Source organism: Hypanus sabinus, chromosome 4 (assembly GCF_030144855.1).
Source record: "Hypanus sabinus isolate sHypSab1 chromosome 4, sHypSab1.hap1, whole genome shotgun sequence".
Taxonomy (NCBI): domain Eukaryota; kingdom Metazoa; phylum Chordata; class Chondrichthyes; order Myliobatiformes; family Dasyatidae; genus Hypanus; species Hypanus sabinus.
In genome coordinates, this window is record NC_082709.1 from 162,001,487 (window position 1) to 162,021,670 (window position 20,184).

The 20,184-nt window shown below is 38.3% G+C and overlaps 1 protein-coding gene across 1 annotated transcript; it reads right to left on the bottom strand.

Annotated features, from left to right (window-relative positions):
• Nucleotides 1-9,187: 9,187 nt before the first annotated feature.
• pou1f1 (POU class 1 homeobox 1) lies at nt 9,188-18,839 on the bottom strand. The gene is made up of 6 exons (XM_059966207.1): nt 18,761-18,839; nt 16,574-16,732; nt 13,919-14,164; nt 11,591-11,755; nt 10,041-10,101; nt 9,188-9,401 (listed from the first exon to the last, which is right to left on the bottom strand). Exons 1-6 carry the CDS (start codon nt 18,825-18,827, stop codon nt 9,188-9,190), a joined length of 912 nt encoding a protein of 303 aa, XP_059822190.1. The 5' UTR covers nt 18,828-18,839.
• Between the last annotated feature and the right edge of the window lie 1,345 nt (nt 18,840-20,184).

A 20,184-nucleotide genomic window follows, 5' to 3' on the forward strand; every position in this document is an offset into this window, starting at 1 on the left:
AGTGCAATGTTTTAACTCAAATGTTGTAGCAGTCCAGTCAGATCAAGAGACAATTAGGTGAGGCAATAAAGCTGCCAGGATGCTCACACCCTGTAAATGTATTTTTAAAAATTGATACAGGGCACAAATAGAACTTGTTCCATCTTTCCTTTATTTCTTTGTAAATATAACTTAAGCCATGAGTTGTTTATTCAAATAATTCTTAAATTCTGTCCATGATGGTGTGTTTTTTTTTAATCTGGTGCATAAGTTTAGCATTTTCACTATTCTTAACCTTTGTACAATTACAAGATAAGTATGGAAGAAAAATATGTTTATTACATATTTATTATTCTATTCAGAACAGCTTTGTTTACCTATTTTCTGGTAAAAGAGTACAGGTGCCTTCTTATCAAAATGCTTCTTTCCTGGGAGCACAGATTTTCAGATTGGGTCTCTGTTTCAGTTTTTAAACTTTTTCCTTTCAGTGCAGTGAAGTAGAGAAGCAACTTTATTTGTTGAGTTCAAAAGCCACAATATAGCAGACATTTTAACTGTTTATAATAAAATTATAAGTTGACATGTATAAACTACGAACACAATTATGAAGAGTGTTTCACAAACGAGAAAATCTGCAGATGCTGGAAATCCAAGCAATAAGTAGAATACTGGAGGAACTCTGCCGGCCAGGAAGCATCTACGGAAAAGAGTAAACATTTATGATTTAATCTTCCATGGATACTTCCTGGCCTGTTAAATTCCTGCAGGATTTTGTTTTTGTTTATGGAAAAAAACTCGAGAATCTGTTTAAATTATAATCATTGTTTAATTACTTTATTAAAATCATTGGGATACTGGCATGTATATGAAATAAATTGTGGTCCTTGTTTTATAGGACCATTGTTGGAATTGAATATGTGGCAATTATTTAATGCATAAGTTAAATCAATGTTAATTCTTGTAATGATAGATTTATTATCCAATAGAAACTGTATAGTCTTAACTTCAATATGCCATGCTATTAATTCTGGTCATGATTTTGCTTTTTAGAGTAGACTTAAAGTGCAGTAAACCAGTTTGCTAAATTGAGTTGCGTACTTCCTATCATTTGGGTTATTGGTGATGATTATGTGTTTCTGTGGTCACTCAGAATTTACCTTAAAAGATGAATAAATGAAAATCAAAAACCTAATGGTACTGGCAATGTGAAATAAAAACAAAGCTGGATATATTCTACAAATCATGCTGCATCAGATTTATAGTCTTGTGTTCCTCCTAAGTAAGTTTAAAATGTGTGCTCATGTGTATACTGATAATGTTTTGGTAACTTTATTTGGCTACCTAACGTTCTAGAACTGTCTATGTTTAGTGATGTTAATGATATTGCCTTTTAATATTAATTGCAATGTTTTTAAAAAAAAATTGTTAATCTGTGGAATACTTTCCATATCTGGTCTTTTAACCATTTAAAAACATTTTAAATTATTAAGAATGGAAGAGCAAAGTAAAAACTACATTGGCAGAGATGATGAAATTTTGAAAATGGCATAGTGGTATACTTTCAGTAGTGAGAATGCCTTTATAAGAAATTGCTGAATTGCTTTTTTTAATTTAAACTGCAGTTTTGTTTTTCGGTGATTTCTCGTAATTCTGCCACTTCCTCCTTTTTCTATCACCTTACACTCTTATTCTCCTTTTATTGCCTAATTATGTGCCTGTTTCTTATTACTTATTTCTTCTAATCTGCCTTTCTTTACTTGTTTTCAATTCCTTCTCACTGTCTTTTTGTTCTCTTTTCATGTTCCACTTCAAATGTGATAGAGGGATGCAGCACGTGGAGGAGTTGCATTATTGATATTGGAGAAGGTTAGAGCAGCACTAGAGAGCCCATCTGTGAGGCAATATGGGTACAGCTAACGAATAAGAAAAGTGCAATTAGTATGATGGGGTTTTGTTACAGGCATCCTAATAGGCAGCAGGAGATAAATATAAGCAGATTATGGTAAGATGTATATGCAACAAAGTAGTGGTAATGGGTTACTCGACAAGTTATGTAGATAGTCTAACTCAGGCATGGGCAAACTACGGCCCACGGGCCATATGCGGCCCGTTAAACTTTTTAATCCGGCCCGCAGAACTTGATGAATTTATATTAATAAACCTTGTTAATGGTTTTTCCCCGCAATTCTGGCGTTTTCCCAATAGATGACGCACTCTATATACATTGACCTTTGTTGAGGTGCAGCGTATTACTCCACTTTTGCGCTTTACTCTTTGTTCAACTCGACAGGCGTTCAGCGTCATGAACATCAACAAAGCTAGCCACAGATCCAAGTTAACTGACCAACACCTCAGATCCATCCTGAGAATCGCCACAACAAAACTAAATCCAGACTTTGATGCGCTGGCTAAAAAGGGAAACCAACAACACTGTTCCCACTGAAATTAAAAATAAGTTTCTTCGTTGTGTTATGTAAAAAATGCATTTGAAAATATTTTTTTCAATAAGCCTTACATGTTACATGTCATTTCTGTTAAGTGATGGACATGAGTAGTGCGCAGGTGCACGTACGTTCTCAAAATAAATAACGCGCTCCGCATACTGGCGTGCTATCACTGTTCTGTCTTTGTGCTGGTTGTTGTTGAGTTTTGGCACAGGGGACAATTGAATAAGAAGGAGCAGGACAAGTAGACCTGCATCTCCTACCGTTTTTGAAATAAAGACAGTCAGGAGGAGAGTGATGATGATAATATCTTGAAGGATAACAGAATTTTCAGTGCTTTAAAATAATAACTGTTACTATTAAAAAAGCTGTATTTTATTCATTTAATTTTCAGTGTTTTAAAAGTCATTTCAATAAATAGCTAAATACCATGGGACTTCAAAGACAGATATTTTGTTGTAATGCATTTGTTCATTTTCAATTGAAATTAAAGCACATGTTTTCTACATATCCCATGATATTTTATTTTCTCTTATGAGGTGTATTACCAAAACACTCCATCCATCTGCTCCTGGTCCGGCCCCCCTGTCAAATTTTAGAACCCTTTGTGGCCCACAAGTCAAAAAGTTTGCCCACCCCTGGTCTAACTGGACCTTGTATTGGGAAATGAGCCTGCCTTAATTGTTTTAGTTGGAAAGAATTTTGGGAATAGTGATCATAACTGTAATTTTTCAAAGTTATGGATGAGGGTAAGATGACCTGGAGGGGAGTGAAGGGTTGGTGGGTGTGCTAACTTGGGGGGAGGTTAATTGTAACATTATTCAAAAACTGGGAGAATACATTGGGATTGGCTGTTATTGAGTTAATCCACTCCTGATGAGGGAGAGCTATTTAAAGGTCAACTCATCAGAATTCATTTGAAAATGAAGCAAATGACAGTATTCAGGAATCTTGAATGATAGATGTGTTACAAGTTTGTTCAAACAGAGAAAGGAAGAATGTTAAGTTTAGGAAGCTAAAATCAGATGGTGTCTTTTGAGTCATCAAAGGGAAGCAAGAGTGAGCTTAAGTAGGGAATCAGGAGGGCTGAAATGAGTCATGAAATATCTTTGCCAGGTAGGATTATAGGAAATCCTAAGGTATTTTTACATTCATTAAAATTAAGAGGGTAACTATGGAGAGGGTAGCGTCCTTAAGGACAAAGTAATGAATTTATGTTTGGAAACAGGAGGTGGCTGAGGTGCTAAATTAGTGCAAAGTATTCGTATCCATGAAGTATTGGAGAAGATTCTTGGGGACAGGATTTGCTCTCAGCTGGGGGTGGGGGGGGGTGTGGAAGCATAGACACAAGACTACATGTGGTGGAAATCTGGAGCAACATACAAAGGAGCTGGAGGAACTCAAGGGGTCAGATGTGATCTCTCCTGTACAAAGCTATGATTACGGTTGTTTAATAGATTTATTAGGTCATGAGCATGGTCATGAGCCTTTTTATTTCTTCCTTGAGTTTTTTTGCTAGGAGCTGACACGGGTGATTGAGGACAGGGCAGTGGATGTTCCGTACCTAGACTAGTAAAACTTTGACAAGATCTTTGAGTAGGCAGGTACAGAAAATTAGGCAAACACGATCCATGAAGACTTGGTAGATTGGATTCAAAATTGGCTTTGCTATAGAAGGCAAAATGGTAGGGGAGGGGCGTTTTACATAGAGTGGAGGTATGTGACCAGTGATATTTTGCAAGGGTTAGTGCTGGATCCTCCTTTTTGTGATGTATATCAATGATTAGGATTAAAACAGGTTAGTTAAATAGTAAGTGTACTGATAACACAGAAATTAGTGGAGTTGCGGATAGTGAGGAAGATGTTCAAAGAATTCATCAGGATATAGAACATTTTCAAATGTGGACAGAGAAACGGCATAATCCAGCCCAATGGAAAATGAAACTTAATAGGAAATAATACAGTAAATGTTGGGAGCCTTGGAGTCTCTGATGTGCAGGTGGATATCAGGGTGCAAATTCACAGTTCATTGAAAAAGGCATCACAATGAAGAGGGTGATAGGAAAGTGTACAGCAAACTTGCCTTCATTGATTGTTGTGTTGAGTATAAAAGTTGCAAATTTTGTTTCAGTTGTATAAAACTTTGGGAAGGTCACATTTGGAGTACTATATTTAGTTTTATTTGCCATATTACAGGAAGAATGTGAAGGTTTTAGAGAGAGTATGAAAGATGATTCACCAAGATATTACCTGGATTAAAGAGAATTAACTATAAGGAGAGGATGGACACACTTGGGATTGTTTTCTCTGGAGTGTTGGAGTCTGAGGTCCAACTGATAAAAGCACTAAAGTAACTGGGCTAGATAGTTTTGTTTCTGCATGATGGAAATGTCAGATGCTAGAGGGCTTGAAGGCATAGGTTTAAAGGGGTGTGTGTGTGTCTGGGGGTCGGGGGGGGGGACGCAGTTGATGGTGAGTTTAAAGAACATTTACAAGACAATTATTTTACAGGGTGGTAGGTGCCTAGAATGCATTGACAGTGGAAGTTGTAGACGGTGATGCAATAGTTATATTTAAGAAGCATTTAAGAAGGGGGATGGGACCTGGAGTGATAGAGCAGTGTAAGAAGTGCATGGAGTAAAGCCAGATCTAACACATAGAGAGGCTGTGAGGAAAGAGCAGCAGAATAAAGGGTATAATGGTAGTAAGGTAGAAGGGCTAAAGTGTGTGTACTTCAATGCAAGAAGCATCAGGAACAAAGGTGATGAACTGAGAGCTTGGATACATACATGGAATTATGATGGAGTGGCCATTACGGAGACTTGGCTGGCACCAGGGCAAGAATGGATTCTCAATATTCCTGGATTTCAGTGCTTTAAAAGGGATAGAGAGGGGGGAAAAGGGGAGGAGGGGTGGCATTACTGGTCAGGGATACTATTACAGCTGCAGAAAGGGTGGGTAATGTAGCAGGATCCTCTTTTGAGTCAGTATGGGTGGAAGTCAGGAACAGGAAGGGAGCAGTTACTCTACTGGGGGTATTCTATAGGCCCCCTGGTAGCAGCGGAGATACTGAGGAGCAGATTGGGAGGCAGATTTTGGAAAATAACAGGGTTGTTATCATGGATGAATTTAACTTTCCTAATATTGATTGGCACTTGATTAGTTCCAAGGGTTTAGATGGGGCAGAGTTTAAGTATGTCCAGGATGGATTCCTGTCACAGTACGTTGACAGGCTGACTAGGGGGAATGCTAGATCTAGCATCTAGTTCATTACCTAATACTAGATCTAGTATTAGGTAACAAACCAGGTCAGGTCACAGATCTGTCAGTGGGTGAGCATATGTGGGACAGTGATCTCTGCTCCCTGACCTTTAGCATTATCATGGAAAAGGATAGAATCAGAGAGGACAGGAAAATTGTTAATTGGGGAAGGGCAAATTATGAGGCTATAAGGCTAGAACTTGCGGGTGTGAATTGGGATGATGTTTTTGCAGGGAAATATACTATGGACATGTGGTCGATGTTTAAGGATCTCTTGCAGGCTGTTGGGGATAAATTTGTCCCAGTGAGGAAGATAAAGAATGGTAGGGTGAAGGAACCATGGGTGACAAGTGAAGTGGAAAATCTTGTCAGGTGGAAGAAGGCAGCATACTTGAGGTTTAGGAAGCAAGGATCAGATGGGTCTATTGAGGAATATAGGGTAGCAAGAAAGGAGCTTAAGAAGGGAATGAGAAGAGCAAGGGGGCATGAGAAGGCCTTGGCGAGTAGGGTAAAGGAAAACCCCAAGGCGTTCTTCAATTATGTGAAGAACAAAAGGATGACAGGAGTGAAGGTAGGACCGATTAGAGATAAAAGTGGGAAGATGTGCCTGGAGGCTGTGGAAGTGAGTGAGGTTCTCAATGAATACTTCTCTTTGGTATTCACCACTGAGAGGGAACTTGTTGACTGTGAGGACAATATGAGTGAGGTTGATGTTCTGGAGCATGTTGTTATTAAGGGAGAGGAGGTGTTGGACTTGTTAAAACACATTAAGACAGATAAGTCCCTGGGGCCTGACGGAGTATTCCCCAGGCTGCTCCATGAGGCAAGGGAAGAGATTGCTGAACCTCTGGCTCGGATCTTTATGTCCTCATTGTCCACGGGAATGGTACCGGAGGATTGGAGGGAGGCGAATGTTGTCCCCTTGTTCAAAAAAAGGTAGTAGTGATAATCCAGGTAATTATAGACCAGTGAGCCTGACGTCTGTGGTGGGAAAGCTGTTGGAAAAGATTCTTAGAGATAGGATCTATGGTGCCTTATATAAGTGCCTTAGAGAATCATGGTCTGATCAGGGACAGTCAGCGTGGCTTTGTGAAGGGCAGATCGTGCCTAACAAGCCTGATAGAGCTCCTTGAGGAGGTGACCAGCCATATAAATGAGGGTAGTGCAGTGGATGTGATCCACATGGATTTTAGTAAGGCATTTGACAAGGTTCCACATGGTAGGCTTATTCAGAAAGTCAGAAGGCATGGGATCCAGGAAAGGTTGGCCAGGTGGATTCAGAATTGGCTTGCCTGCAGAAGGCAGAGGGTCCTGGTGGAGGGAGGACATTCAGATTGAAGGGTTGTGACTCGTGGTGTCCCACAAGGATCTGTTCTGGGACCTCTACTTTTTGTGATTTTTATTAATGACCTGGATGAGGGGGTAGGAGGGTGGGTTGGCAAGTTTGCAGATGACACTAAGGTTGGTGGTGGTGTAGATATTGTAGAGGATTGTCGAGGATTGCAGAGAGACATTGATAGGATGCAGAAGTGGCAGATGGAGTTCAACACGGCAAAGTGTGAGGTGGTACACTTTGGAAGGACAAACTCCAAGGCAGAGTACAAAGTAAATGGCAGGTTACTTTGTAGTGTGGAGGAGCAGAGGGATCTGGGGGTACATGTCCGCCGATCTCTGAAAGTTGCCTCACAGGTAGATAGGGTAGTTAAGAAAGCTTATGGGGTGTTAGCTTTCATAAGTCAAGGGATAGAGTTTAAGAGACACGATGTAATGATGCAGCTCTATAAAACTCTGGTTAGGCCACACTTGGTGTACTGTGTCCAGTTCTGGTCGCCTCAGTATAGGAATGATGTGGAAGCATTGGAAAGGGTACAAAGGTGGTTTACCAGGATGCTGCCTGGTTTAGAGAGTATGCGTTATGATCAGAGATTAAGGGAGCTAGGGTTTTTCTCTTTGGAGAGGAGGAGGATGAGAGGAGACATGATAGAGGTGTACAAGATATTAAAAGGAATAGACAGAGTGGACAGCCAGCGCCTCTTCCCCAGGGCACCACTGCTCTGTATAAGAGGACATGGCTTTAAGGTAAGGGGAGGGAAGTTCAAGGGGGATATTAGAGGAAGGTTTTTCACTCAGAGAGTGGTTGGTGCGTGGCATGCACTGCCTGAGTCAGTGGTGGAGGCAGATAAACTAGTGAAGTTTAAGAGACTACTAGACAGGTATATGGAGGAATTTAAGGTGGGGGGTTATTTGGAAGGCAGGTTTTGAGGGTTGGGACAACATTGTGGGTCAAAGGGCCTGTAATGAGCTATACTGTTCTATGTTCTATTTCAACAGGGTCATAAGCAGGCAGTGAATGGAAGGATATAGACCACATGCAGACACTGCATTGGTTTAGATAGAAATAATGAGATTACAAACACAAGATTTTGCAGATGATGGAAATGCAGAGTAACCCATGCCCACACCCAGATGAATTCAGCAGTTATAGCAGCATCTACAGAGAGAAATAAACCTTTGACATTTTAGTCCTGCAGGGTCTTGGATGGACCTGTTCCTGTGCTGTACTGTTCTATTTGTTCATTCTCTTTTTGCTTTAGTAGTTGACATTAAACTGAAGAATTTGACATTTTAATGAAGAACTTTACAGGTCATCTTTAATTTGGAAATGCACTGAGTAATGACCAAAATTGCATGTAGTAAAATGGCATGCAAATACATTTCAAAAGTGATGACTAGGCTCTGTTTTGAAAATTATAACTAAGTTTTTAATAAATAGACATTTATTCTATTTCATTAATGTACAGTGTAGACCAATTTGTCAGCATGTATTTTCATTTCTCATACCAGCATGTAGTTTCTCTCCTAGAACACTATTGTTTTTCCCTGTAGGTTAATTAAAGTGAACTAAAATAAAGTACTAATACATTAATCAATGTGGTTGATGATATAAATGTTTAAAAATGGATCTTGGGACATTTTAAAATTACCCTGTTTGACTGACTAAAGATTTTACAATCTGTGTATATAAAATATGGAAATAAAAACCAGTGGGATAGAAATCTGATTTAAATGGGAGAGCCACTGAGTAACAGAGCCACACACAGCAAAATATTTTAGATTTCCAATCAATTATGATAGTATTTAGTATTACAGGAAAATCATATGGTTTTGTACTAGCATTTATGCTCAGGAGCCACTAATGCATGTTTGGTGGCTGAGGACAGACTCCGGTCCTGCTATGATATTGTTTCTTCTACCAAGCAAATGAAATGAATCACAAGCATTCTGAATGGTTTGCTATACGAATATTGGTTAAGAGATTTGGTAGAGCTGAAGGTTTGTAAATACAAGATGCAGCATAAATGTTGATCTATAGGAATAAATCAAATGTTTTGGGGAAACTGTAGTAATCTATAATATACATTATCTGGGAGTAATATACATTATCTATAACTTGGATGTTTTGCTGTTTCTAGGCTTAAAAATCCTGGTTAGAATATTGGGTTTTATCTGCAGTCAAGGTGCTCTTTGAAGGAAAAGCAAAATGAATTGTAGTGCAAGCTTGTCTTCACTCGTTTTTCCCTTTGCCGTCGGTTACAGAACCAGACTCTTATGACTTCTTTCTCCAGGTTTAGACTTTCTGCCATTTGCATGATCTCCTGGGAGGAAGGTTTACTTTGATGTCCAAAGTGTGTCTCCAGTGTTTCTTTTGCTAGCATGCTGATGATACAAAAGCAAATGTATAAATCAGTTCAACCTGTGCCTTCTGTATAATTTATTATACTATTTCCTTAATTTTTGTACTTGTCAATTCTCTGTGAAGTAGCAGTGTAAACTTGCCCTTTCAGAATTTGCATAACAAATTGTGTTTTCCTGTAGTGGAAAATATTCAACATACATGTAGTGTAGTGTAGGATAAAATCCAAGCATACATTTCAGTAGTTTTGCAAATGTCTTGCTTTAGAAATCCCCCCCACCCCTCAACTTGCATGTATGGAAGTTGTATCAGTAATTAATTAGCTTGTCACAGACATAATGCTTTTGTCAATTTTTGATTTTTAATGGGGAATACCCAAACTACCAATTTCCCAGTTTTTTAAACTGTAGAATACTACATTTGCTAAGTGTCATAATGAACATGAAATTTGCTATCATTCTATCATAAATGGTGCAAAAGTTTATTTTCACAATTTTGCCCCTTTAAAAAAAACTTTAAATTTAGAAAAGTTGCTCTTAACATTTTCATGCACAAGACATAGTTTCCAGAAGATTACCTTGAGTTGGTATTTTAAGATGAAAGTACTTTCATGTAGAAAACATACACTGCTCCTCATGAGAATATTTAACTATTATGCTCACCTGATTGTAGTCCTTCTTTTTCTTTTCCTTTCAGTTGTTCCTGCCCTTTCATTATTTAAAGCTGTGAGGAAAACAGTAACAGAATAAATTTGCATTCATCTGCAAGAACTTGTATCCATTCTTTTCTTTGAAAACTTCGGTTAACTTTGGGTTAGTTACATGGGCGTAAACCAGATCAAACTCCAATTCCAGATTCTAATTTACATTTTAATTACCACATTTAAAAAAATTCTTATAGCATATTTTTTGCTGGCTTCTGAATATATTCCCACATTCAGTTTTGGCAGTGTGCCTTGGCAGTTTACAGTGGTTGTGGAGCAAATGCTGTACATATTGCTGAATATTACCTGGACTACAAGGATTAAATTACCAAAACAGATTACTTGCTATATTCCCTTAAAGATTGAAAATTGATGAATATGACAAATCAATTATTTTGCAGAAGAGGGCAATACTACTTTTATTAGAGGTCCATAACATTAAAGTTAGAACTCAATTATTCAGTGAGTAATGGAAGGAAAGACTTCATAGAAAGGGTAGAGTTCTGATTCCCCAGAATTTTCTTCAGATGATTAGAACATTAAATTGCGATAAAATTCAGCAATGGTCAAGCTGAATAGAAGGACAGGTTCATGAGCATTCTTGGGTCTGATTTTTCAAATCTTCTGTGCTGCAATAATCTTTAATAATGGACTCCAATAATTTTTCAATAATCTTCTATCTTCAAATTCTAATGTTTTGATCTTCCCATAATTGGTAGCAATGATCTCAGCTAGTAAGGAATTCCTTTATTTTGAACTGTCTTACTTTTAAATTGCTTCATAAAATGACCTCCTCAGACAAGAATAGTTATCTACCTTCTACTTAAATTTAAGTGAATTTTCACCAGATATTAATTGTAATGATTAAATTTTACTTTTAATTTTCTGATATGCTCCTAGAAAGTAACTAAAGAAATCTCCCTGTATTAAAGGTAACGTTTATAGTATACCCAAACTATATGAAAGGCCTTTGGTTATATCTACTATTGTATTAAAAATCTATATAATCACATTGTTTTGCTTTAATTATAACATTTAACCATTCTTGAACTCTCAGCATTTTGAGGATCTTGTTCATTTTCAAGTTAACACATATGATTTTGGAAAGGCATTCGATAACCTCCTACAACAATAAATATCTATATTAGCAAAATTTAACTTTTAAGAACTGGGGAAACTGATTGCAACAAAAAAAATGCTGCATGAACTCAGCAGGTTAAGCAGCATCTATGGAAGGAAATGATCGTTTAGAATACAGTATGGTACATTCTAACAATACCTAATCATAGTGAGGAGGAAATTACATGTGTGTTGGGAGTTAAAGGGATAGAAAATTGTTGATGGGGAAGTGTTGAAATAAACTCAAGGAAGACTAATGCATGGGTTTATATGCAGATAAGTTGGATCTCTGGTATGTCAAAATGAAACTTAATGAAATTTAATTATTTAGTGATTAACAGAAATAATTGTACCCAATTGAACAGAATAAAAAAATCGAGAGACACATACCTCCTATTTGTTCTGCTTCATTTAACCATTTGGAAAGGATTGATTTAAGTTTGCAAGCATTTTTAAAGCTCAATTGTAAATTTTCAAAGCGACAAATTGTTGTTTGGCTAAATTCTGAGCCATGCACAGCAGCAAGAGCCTCTCCAACATTTGTCTGTGTGTAACCTGTGGTGAGGAAGGAAGAAAGGTGGCCTCAAGGGAGATTATTAATTGAGGCAATACAGTATAACATTAAACTTGCACGCACCTGTTGGAGCTATGAACTTTAACCCTGCTTGAAATTGAACAGTTTTACAAGTGACTGAAGCTGATTAATTTTTAATTCGCATATTTCCACATAAGGAAAGAAACGACACATTCTTACTATAATTTTTATAATTTATAATTTGGGAGCAAATATACAAAAGCGCAGAAAAGGTTGTATTTTTATTTGGATTTAGTTATATTAAAATGACAAATAAACTCTCCAGTCACAAACAGAACTAAATCTTTGAACACCGAAACACGACATTCAGCTGTCATACAATTTAAATGAATCCTACAGAAATCCCATTTTATTCTCACATTGAAATCAATTTCCCGCAGATAATACCAAGGGACGATTTACAGTGTTCGATCGAAATACAAGTCTATATGTATTTTGAAAATGGGAAGAACAGCAGCACCGATGCAAAACTCAAGCATCCAGGAGGAGAATCGCAGTCTCCACACGTATAGCAAAGGAAGTCAAGCTTGAATTTAGGGTGCTGGAGGTGTGTCATCCTAAAATTCCGTTCCAGGAAATTCGTAATGCATTGGGTGTGCGTTACAATACAAAATACTGCTGATGCTGGAATTCTGAAATAAAGACGGGAAATACTGAACAATCCCACTATCATCTGTAGAGATACAAGCAGTTAACTTCTGTGGTCGATAACCTTTTATCAGAAGTGGAAAAAAAAGTTGGAGGTACAACCAGCAAAATCCTTGCGTTTAAGTTCATTGTACTGCAGGGGGGAAATTGTTCATGTCAGGGTGGGGTAGTAGCTTTCTTTTACTACTCTGTACAACCCCCAGCTCGGCATCGTTTTCAGGGCCTTGCTTTGTAGGCCCCCGAATGTAGTCGGACTTCTAATCCCATCTTTGAATCACTAATTCATGCATCATTATAGCTTCACGCTTATTTCCCTCTTTACGTTAAAAACTCAGCATTATAAAACAAGACAAGTAAATCTCATCACTTAAAAGTCTGCCTTGTCGAATGAATTGGGAATATAAAATTATTGCACTTTTGCAAATAGAAATACGAATCTAGGCTCCCTTATTACTTGCGTTAAGATGGGGTAAGTTTATAAAACTACTGTACAAAAGAATTCGAGGTACAAGCATCAAAATCCTATTGTCTGTATTAACTGATCTTGTCTCTACCGTCAAGATGAGGCCACACGCAGGTCGATGGAGCAATAGCTTATCTCCCGCCTAGGTAGCCTCTTACCTGCCGGCATAAACATTCAATTCACAGACCTCCGTTGATACCCCTGCCCCCCTTACCCCATCCCTATCTATAATTTTAGTCTGGTTCGCTTTCTCTCTCTTCCCCTCCCCTCACTATAATCTCCCCCCAGCCCTACCTTTCTTTCTCTTTTATTTCCCATAATTCTCCACCTTCCCCCTAGCCCATTTCCCTCCAGCCTATCACTTCCCAGCTCTCTACTCTATCCCTCCCCCCACTTCTTATCCCCCCTCGACCATCCCATGTTCCTTCACTCCTGATGAAGGGTTTAAACGTCGTCACTACCTCCTCCCATAGCTGCTGTCTGGTCTGCTGAGTTCCGCCAGCATTTTGTGTTTTTATTTCGTCCTATGTACTATTATTTTATATTGTTCTCGTGTTATTTCTCCAATAGAAATTACTCATGAACTAAATTATCTGAGGATTAGAAATTAGGTATGAACCCAGATCCTCAAAAGAATTGAGGAATCTGATAAATGCTGACAACACTGTCCTCTTGTTCACATTGTACACGTTTTTATTTCTCAGCTTTTCCTTCAAGCTCTGAACAAAGGTCGCTGACATTTTGTGAGAGTTCTCAAACAGAACCTTCGAAATTCATTTTCCTTACTATTGGAAACCGCCAAAAGTATCGTTAACTAATTAATTTAGATGATTTTAGCACCTTTGTCCATACTAACTCTGAGCTATATCCAACTTTTTGAACTGCAATGTACCTTTAATCCTTTGCATGTTCAAAAGGTTGATTTTATCGCTGCACCATTTGAGCCAAAGTATCCGCGGCTCTTGGCTTACAAAATAATTGCATGATTAATAAAAAAATGTTTATTGTTTACCTAACTTTATTCTTCTTAATTTAAATTGAGCTGCAAACACCTCTAGGTCTTTGATTTCTGGCGAATCCACTGCAACCGGGTCCTCGGGAGTTTTATTCTTTTTACGGAAATCTTGTTTGAAGTCCACGGCAATGGACTCCTCGCATAGGACTGACTGATGTAAGGAAGTAAATCCATGCCCCAGGTTACATGAGGAGGTGCTCAATGCATGGTCGGGCAGCTTATACAGACACGGAGCAAGGCCACCTGCACACAGAGAGAATGCCGCTAGGTTGTTAAAAACACCATTTGAAACGGAAAATAACTTATTATGTGCGCGAAGCTACAGAACATCTTATCGGGCAGTAACGAACATGATCAACCATTTTAGCCTGAGCTGCTGCGCGTTTTTCATGAAGTTTATCTTTTGAATGGAATTCTACAAAATTAGTAGAATTATTTACTTGCTTTTTGAAGTTTCACAGCTTATTTGAGATATAAAAAAGTATTGCGATCCTTATTAAGGTGTGATATTTCTAAAGAAATTTCACCCGTAGACGTTTCTACGTATTCCAAATTGCCAAAATACCGTAGAACAAGTGATTAACCTTGAGATGGGAATCAAAATAGTAATTGGAATAAGAATATACATATTAAGTGACAGGAGAGCATTGCATAGTCTGATCGAGAACTATTTGTTAAAGTATTACAGTCTCCGATATACTTTATACTCCGATAAATATTCCTTTTGGACTTTGTACTAGAATGGTGAATGTCAGACAATGTACAATGACCAAAGATATTTTCTCCTTTGCTTGCTAAGTTACAGCTCGCCAGTAGTTTGGTATTTTACCATAAACCTATGTATTGTATGAACTGTTGTATACCTATCCGACAGTTCTACCCCGTTTCTAATTTGTACCTGAATTCTCCGTCCCTCGCTGGTACACTTGTTTATTTAATTCCCTTCATGTTATCATTCCCTAATGGTTATCGCTCTCGTTCAACAGCATTTCCAGTTTAAAAATTGAATCTATGTGTTTCAATTATCTTCAAAACTGTAAATAAAGTAATAATTTAATATATTCAAGTACACTGGAAGATAGCTGGATTGAAATTGTTCAAAGGTTCGGAAAACATACTTTCACTTCCAAGGACTACAACTGATGTTCCCCGTATTATTGATACACATATATTATTATTAGCTTGTTGTATTTGCTCAGTTTGTCTTTTTTTGCACCTTGGCTGTCTGTTCAGTCTTTATCTGTAATTTTTCGTTGATTCTATTCCATTCCCTTGTTCTACTGTGAATGCCTGTAAAAACGAATCTCGGGTTAATATGTGACGACATGTACTATGCGTACTTTGATAATAAATTTACTTAGAGCATTGAAATGCATCTACCATCCTATCAGTTTAAATGCACTGATTGCCTAGTTCGTAGTGCTTGTTGCATTTCTGTGAAATGCCAGGCAACTGATCAATTCTCAGATTACCTTCGCAGCTCCACGTCTTGAACTGATGACGACGGAAGAATGTGTCCCATATTTCCTGTGAATTGTGTGTCAAAATTGGGAAATAGGCATATCTTCACGTGAAAATTCTTGACTGACTGCCTATTTGGCATTAAGAACTCTAAATTCTGCTGCCGGAATCGATAACAAAATTGGCAACAATGGAATAAATGTTATATTCAGTGCAATTACGCAACATTTTGGTACTCTGCTACCAGGATATCAACACAGCAGATGGAAGTTCCTTTCATCGGGGGTTGGGGGGCGGGGGGAAGAGTCAATAAGATATAACACACTCAAAATGCTGGAGGAACTCAGCAGGTCAGTCAGCATCTATGAAGATCAGCTTCAGGCCAAGATCTTTCATTCCTTTCCATAGAAAGGAATTCCTTTCCTCAGCTGCCTAACCTGCTGAGTTCCACCAGCATTTTATGTGTGTTACTCTGAATTTCCAGTATCTGCAGAATGTCTTGAGTTTTCGATAAGATATAAACTTCGTAATAAAAACCTGTTGTCACTATAACAGAAGTCGTGCTTCTTAATATTTCAGTCATTTGATTGTAGCGCGAATAGGTTTATTCAACCACTTCTCAATTCTTATAGTGGTACGTAGCTCTCCTTACCCCACCACTCTAATGTTGATTAAGAACAGCGTCAATTTGAAGTGGACTACAGAACCTGCGAGCTTGTCTTCAAATTGTTTCCATCGTTTCATTCTAACTTCCTCACTCCGCCGCTACACTACACTGATAGAAGGAGTTCTTCTCCCCCCACCTACCCTCACACACACCTTATTCATTCATTATAATCTTTCTGTCATCACGTTTAAAACAAACCTGTAAACACCGCGTCAGTGTCTCCTGATTCTCCCCAAAGCAGGTTGCGTTCCGACCTCCGGCCGCTAATCTGGTGACATAACCTTACAAGTGTGGACATTGCCGGGAGTGGTGGAATCGCAAGTTCTGCAGACTGGCCGATTTCATTCCGCTTAGTTGCTGTAAAAAAAAACTAGTGCACGTACGCAGTGTGATGAGGTAACCACTCAAGATCAATTGCAAAGCCGTACTGGAAAGCTAGGAAGATTATTACACTAAACCGTACATTTCAGAAGCAGAAACGTAATTGTAATAGCAACAGCAAGAGAAACGTATATTCACCTTACCCGTCATAATCCCATAAGGAGATTGTTGGCTCCCATAATGACAAGATGGCATGGAATAATGGAGTCCGGTGGATGTATTGGCCATAGACCCCGAGGGGAGATGCATAAAGGAACATTTGGCTGTTGACATTGGTTGTATCGAGGTTAAAACCGATGGGACTAGTTAGAAAGAGCACAGCGTACGAAAAACCTAATTTAATAATAGTTTCAAATAAAACAGCAAAAATCTCGAATTTCAAAATGTTCTTCAAATAAAATTCTAAATCTATAATTATGACAATTGACTAATTGAAAGCTTTGATATTTCTGAGAACATGCTCTTCAAAAAAGTAGTTATAAAAATACACAACGATTTTTTACAATGTAGCGATCGAGATGTTCACTCCATTTAGATGTCTTAAAGATAAAACGATTTGCATAAAAGTCAATTAACACGATTTAATGTACAGTTATTTAAAAAGTGACAGAAAATGTATATATTGATATACAATTGGCGGAAAGATGTTGAAAATTCCAATTCGTGAACTAGGTGTTCTTTTTAGATACCAATATGGCTCGTATTATTTTCCAGTAGCCTATGTTACTCGTACGATGTCAGTTAACACCAACTAAAATTAAACAATTCAACGACCGTTTCCTTTGCTCAAAGTTTGTCGGAAAATAATCAGCCTTTAATAAGGGTTGCAGGGTGGAATCTTCCTTCATGTTTGAGCAATGGGACTTGATCAAAATGGAAGCGGAATAGCCCTCTCAAAGCACTTCATAGCAACAAAATCGCCTTTAAATGCAATCTCTGCCGCGACGCGGACAAATTTCCCACAGTAGGCTCCCGCAACATGACCAAATTATCTGTTAGAGCTTGGCGGAAGGGAATAAAAGACTCCAAGACGTTAAGGACAAACTTTTGATGTTGCCTAAAGGCGATGACTCTGACGCAGAGGAGAGTCCGCCCAGATTTTTGGAATGAAACGAACTCACGAATTTCTGACGCAGAGGTCCGAATGTGGCAAACTGAGCTTCGGTTGGCGTGTAACCAACGGGGTTATTTGAGAGGTACAGCGGGAAAAAGAAGCCCCAGCTTCATTTTTGCAACCTCTATTTTAAACGGTGATCTGACGTTCTAGTTAAAAGACTGCTTTCTGTAAGTGACATTTAACAGAATCATGCAACGTGCACTGACCTTCTTGTACGAGTTATGTCAACTTTTGTTAACCTGTCAATAGCTGCACAAAATTCTTATACTTAAACCAACGCTTAGCCATATTGTTGGTTTGTATAGCGACGCTGTAACTTGCTTTTAATTCCCCGCTCTCCTAACTCTGCTCCCCTGTTCCGTGAAATATTATTGAAGATTTGCTTTTCGTACCTCGGCTCCAACTCCACCTTAAAATCCTAGTTTTAATCAAGACTTTGGCCATCCCTATTACTAACCCATTAAACATTTTATCACTTTGGGATACTTACTTACAAGTTAGAATGTACAGCGCAAAAGTTGCAGTGCGTAATGTTGGTATATCTCGCTAAAAGTGGTTACACATTTTTAAGGCGCCTAAAATTTGCTAACAATCGTCATCTGCTCGTCAATGTGTCTACTTGGGCAAAGTGTTCTGATCTATCTGCCAGCCCTGATTAGTTAACCCATACTCTAATTAAGACCACAAGATCATAAGACAAAGGCGCATTATTAGGCCATTCAGCCCATCAAGTCTGCTTCACTATTCCATTGGCTAATTTATTATCCCTCCCAATCTCATTCTCCAGACTTCTCCTTGTAACCTTTGAGGCCCTTATTAATTAAGAACATATCAACCTAAGCCTTAAATATAACCAGTGACTTGGCCTCCACAGCCGTCTGTGGCAATGAATTCCACAGAATCACCACCCGCTGACTAAAGAAATTCCTCCTCATCTCTGTTCAAAAGGGGAGTCCTTGTACTCTGAAGCTTGCCCTCTGGTCCTGGAATTCCCCACTAATGGGTAATCTTTTCTCCGTCGAAACTATCCAGGTTTTTCAATGTTCGATAGATTTCAATGAGATCCCCCCCCCCCCCCCCATTCGACCAAAATCCAACTAGCACAATTCTGGAGCGATCAAATGCTCCTCTTGCGTCAAGCCTTTAATTTTGTAACCTATAGTGTAATGAATAAGATTTGAATGGGAACAAGGATTTTTTTCCTTGAAGTTACCTGTTGAAACCACACTGATCCCCTGGTTGGAGCCGGAGAGGCATTCAGCGGCATTTGGGTGGTGCATTGTCAGTAGCAGCGAAGAGTCTCTGAACTAAGAGCTGTGAAATAATTCACATTTTAAATTGTCATCCTGCAGCATTTATTGTGCAACAACCAATTTTCAAAAACGCTTTCTGTTAGCCGTACTGTCACGTATTTACCTTCCTTCTCATTTGCTGATACCAGACGGTTCCTATGATGGAGGCACCCAGTTTACGTTTACAGAGTGGCTGAAGATGTGCGTGGCTCCTAGATTGCGCACGTCGGTCGCGTGCCAGTATTTATAAGGCAATTTCACTTCATCATTAATTTTAATGGCCTTTCCCTGGGATATTATTTATAATCCGCCACCAACGTCTAATCAGGAAGGAGAAGAAACTCGACACCGTGCTTGCAATGAAACGAGGAAATAAACACCATTAGAAATCTGAGGAGGGTCGTACGGTTTAGGTAATCAAATGGAATGGATCCTAATTTTGCTTTCAAATAACAAAAACAAATTTCTTGATATGGCGAAACTCTTCAGATGATGTTTCTAATTGTGCTTTTTTCAGCATCATTAGAAAAGGGGAATGGACTCAAAGTGGGTCATATCACAAAAATTGCAATTTAAAAACCTACTCCTTCTGCTGTTTCTATTCTATGAGCATTTTAATGAAAATCCATGGCAGCCTTTCTGCAAAGGCTCCTTTTAAAAATTATTTACCTTTCTTCAGAACTGCTGCCTGTCCCATTAATCGCGTTGAGACAAAATTTTGGAACAAATCAAACGATTTCAATTGTGAAAACTAAAGGTGCTATTTATTGTACGATTAACAGATTAACAGTCACGTTGCAGATACGGTCCTGCTTTGTCTTTTAAGGACTATAGTTAGGAGACGGGGTTCGTGCAGTTCAATATACACCGGAAGATTTGACTTCTGTTATCGAGAGAAAAGTGATCTTCCTTATTTCCCAAACGTTGAAATAACTAAATTGAAAGCTTGCAGGTCATTTCAATAAATCCAGACAGGTCGGTATCCAAATCACTAACTAGGCTTCCACTGTTGGAACACGGAACAGTACAGCACAAGAACAGGTCAATCGGCCCATAATGTTGTACCGAACGAATTAAATTAGTAGTTTAATGAGTAACTAATCTAATGTCTTCTACCTACACAATGTCCATATTCTTCCAATTTTCTCACATTCATTCTATTAAACACTCATGCCACTCTGAAAGAAAACAATTCTAACTTTAGGCTTTAAATTATAGAAAAATATTTTATTAACAGGCTGTATAAATGAGCAGTTTTGAACAAGTCTGAATATGGGAATAAGCAAGAGGACTAGCAGAAGCTAACTGATTTTCAAAATTAATTCAGGTATACATGATAACGTTT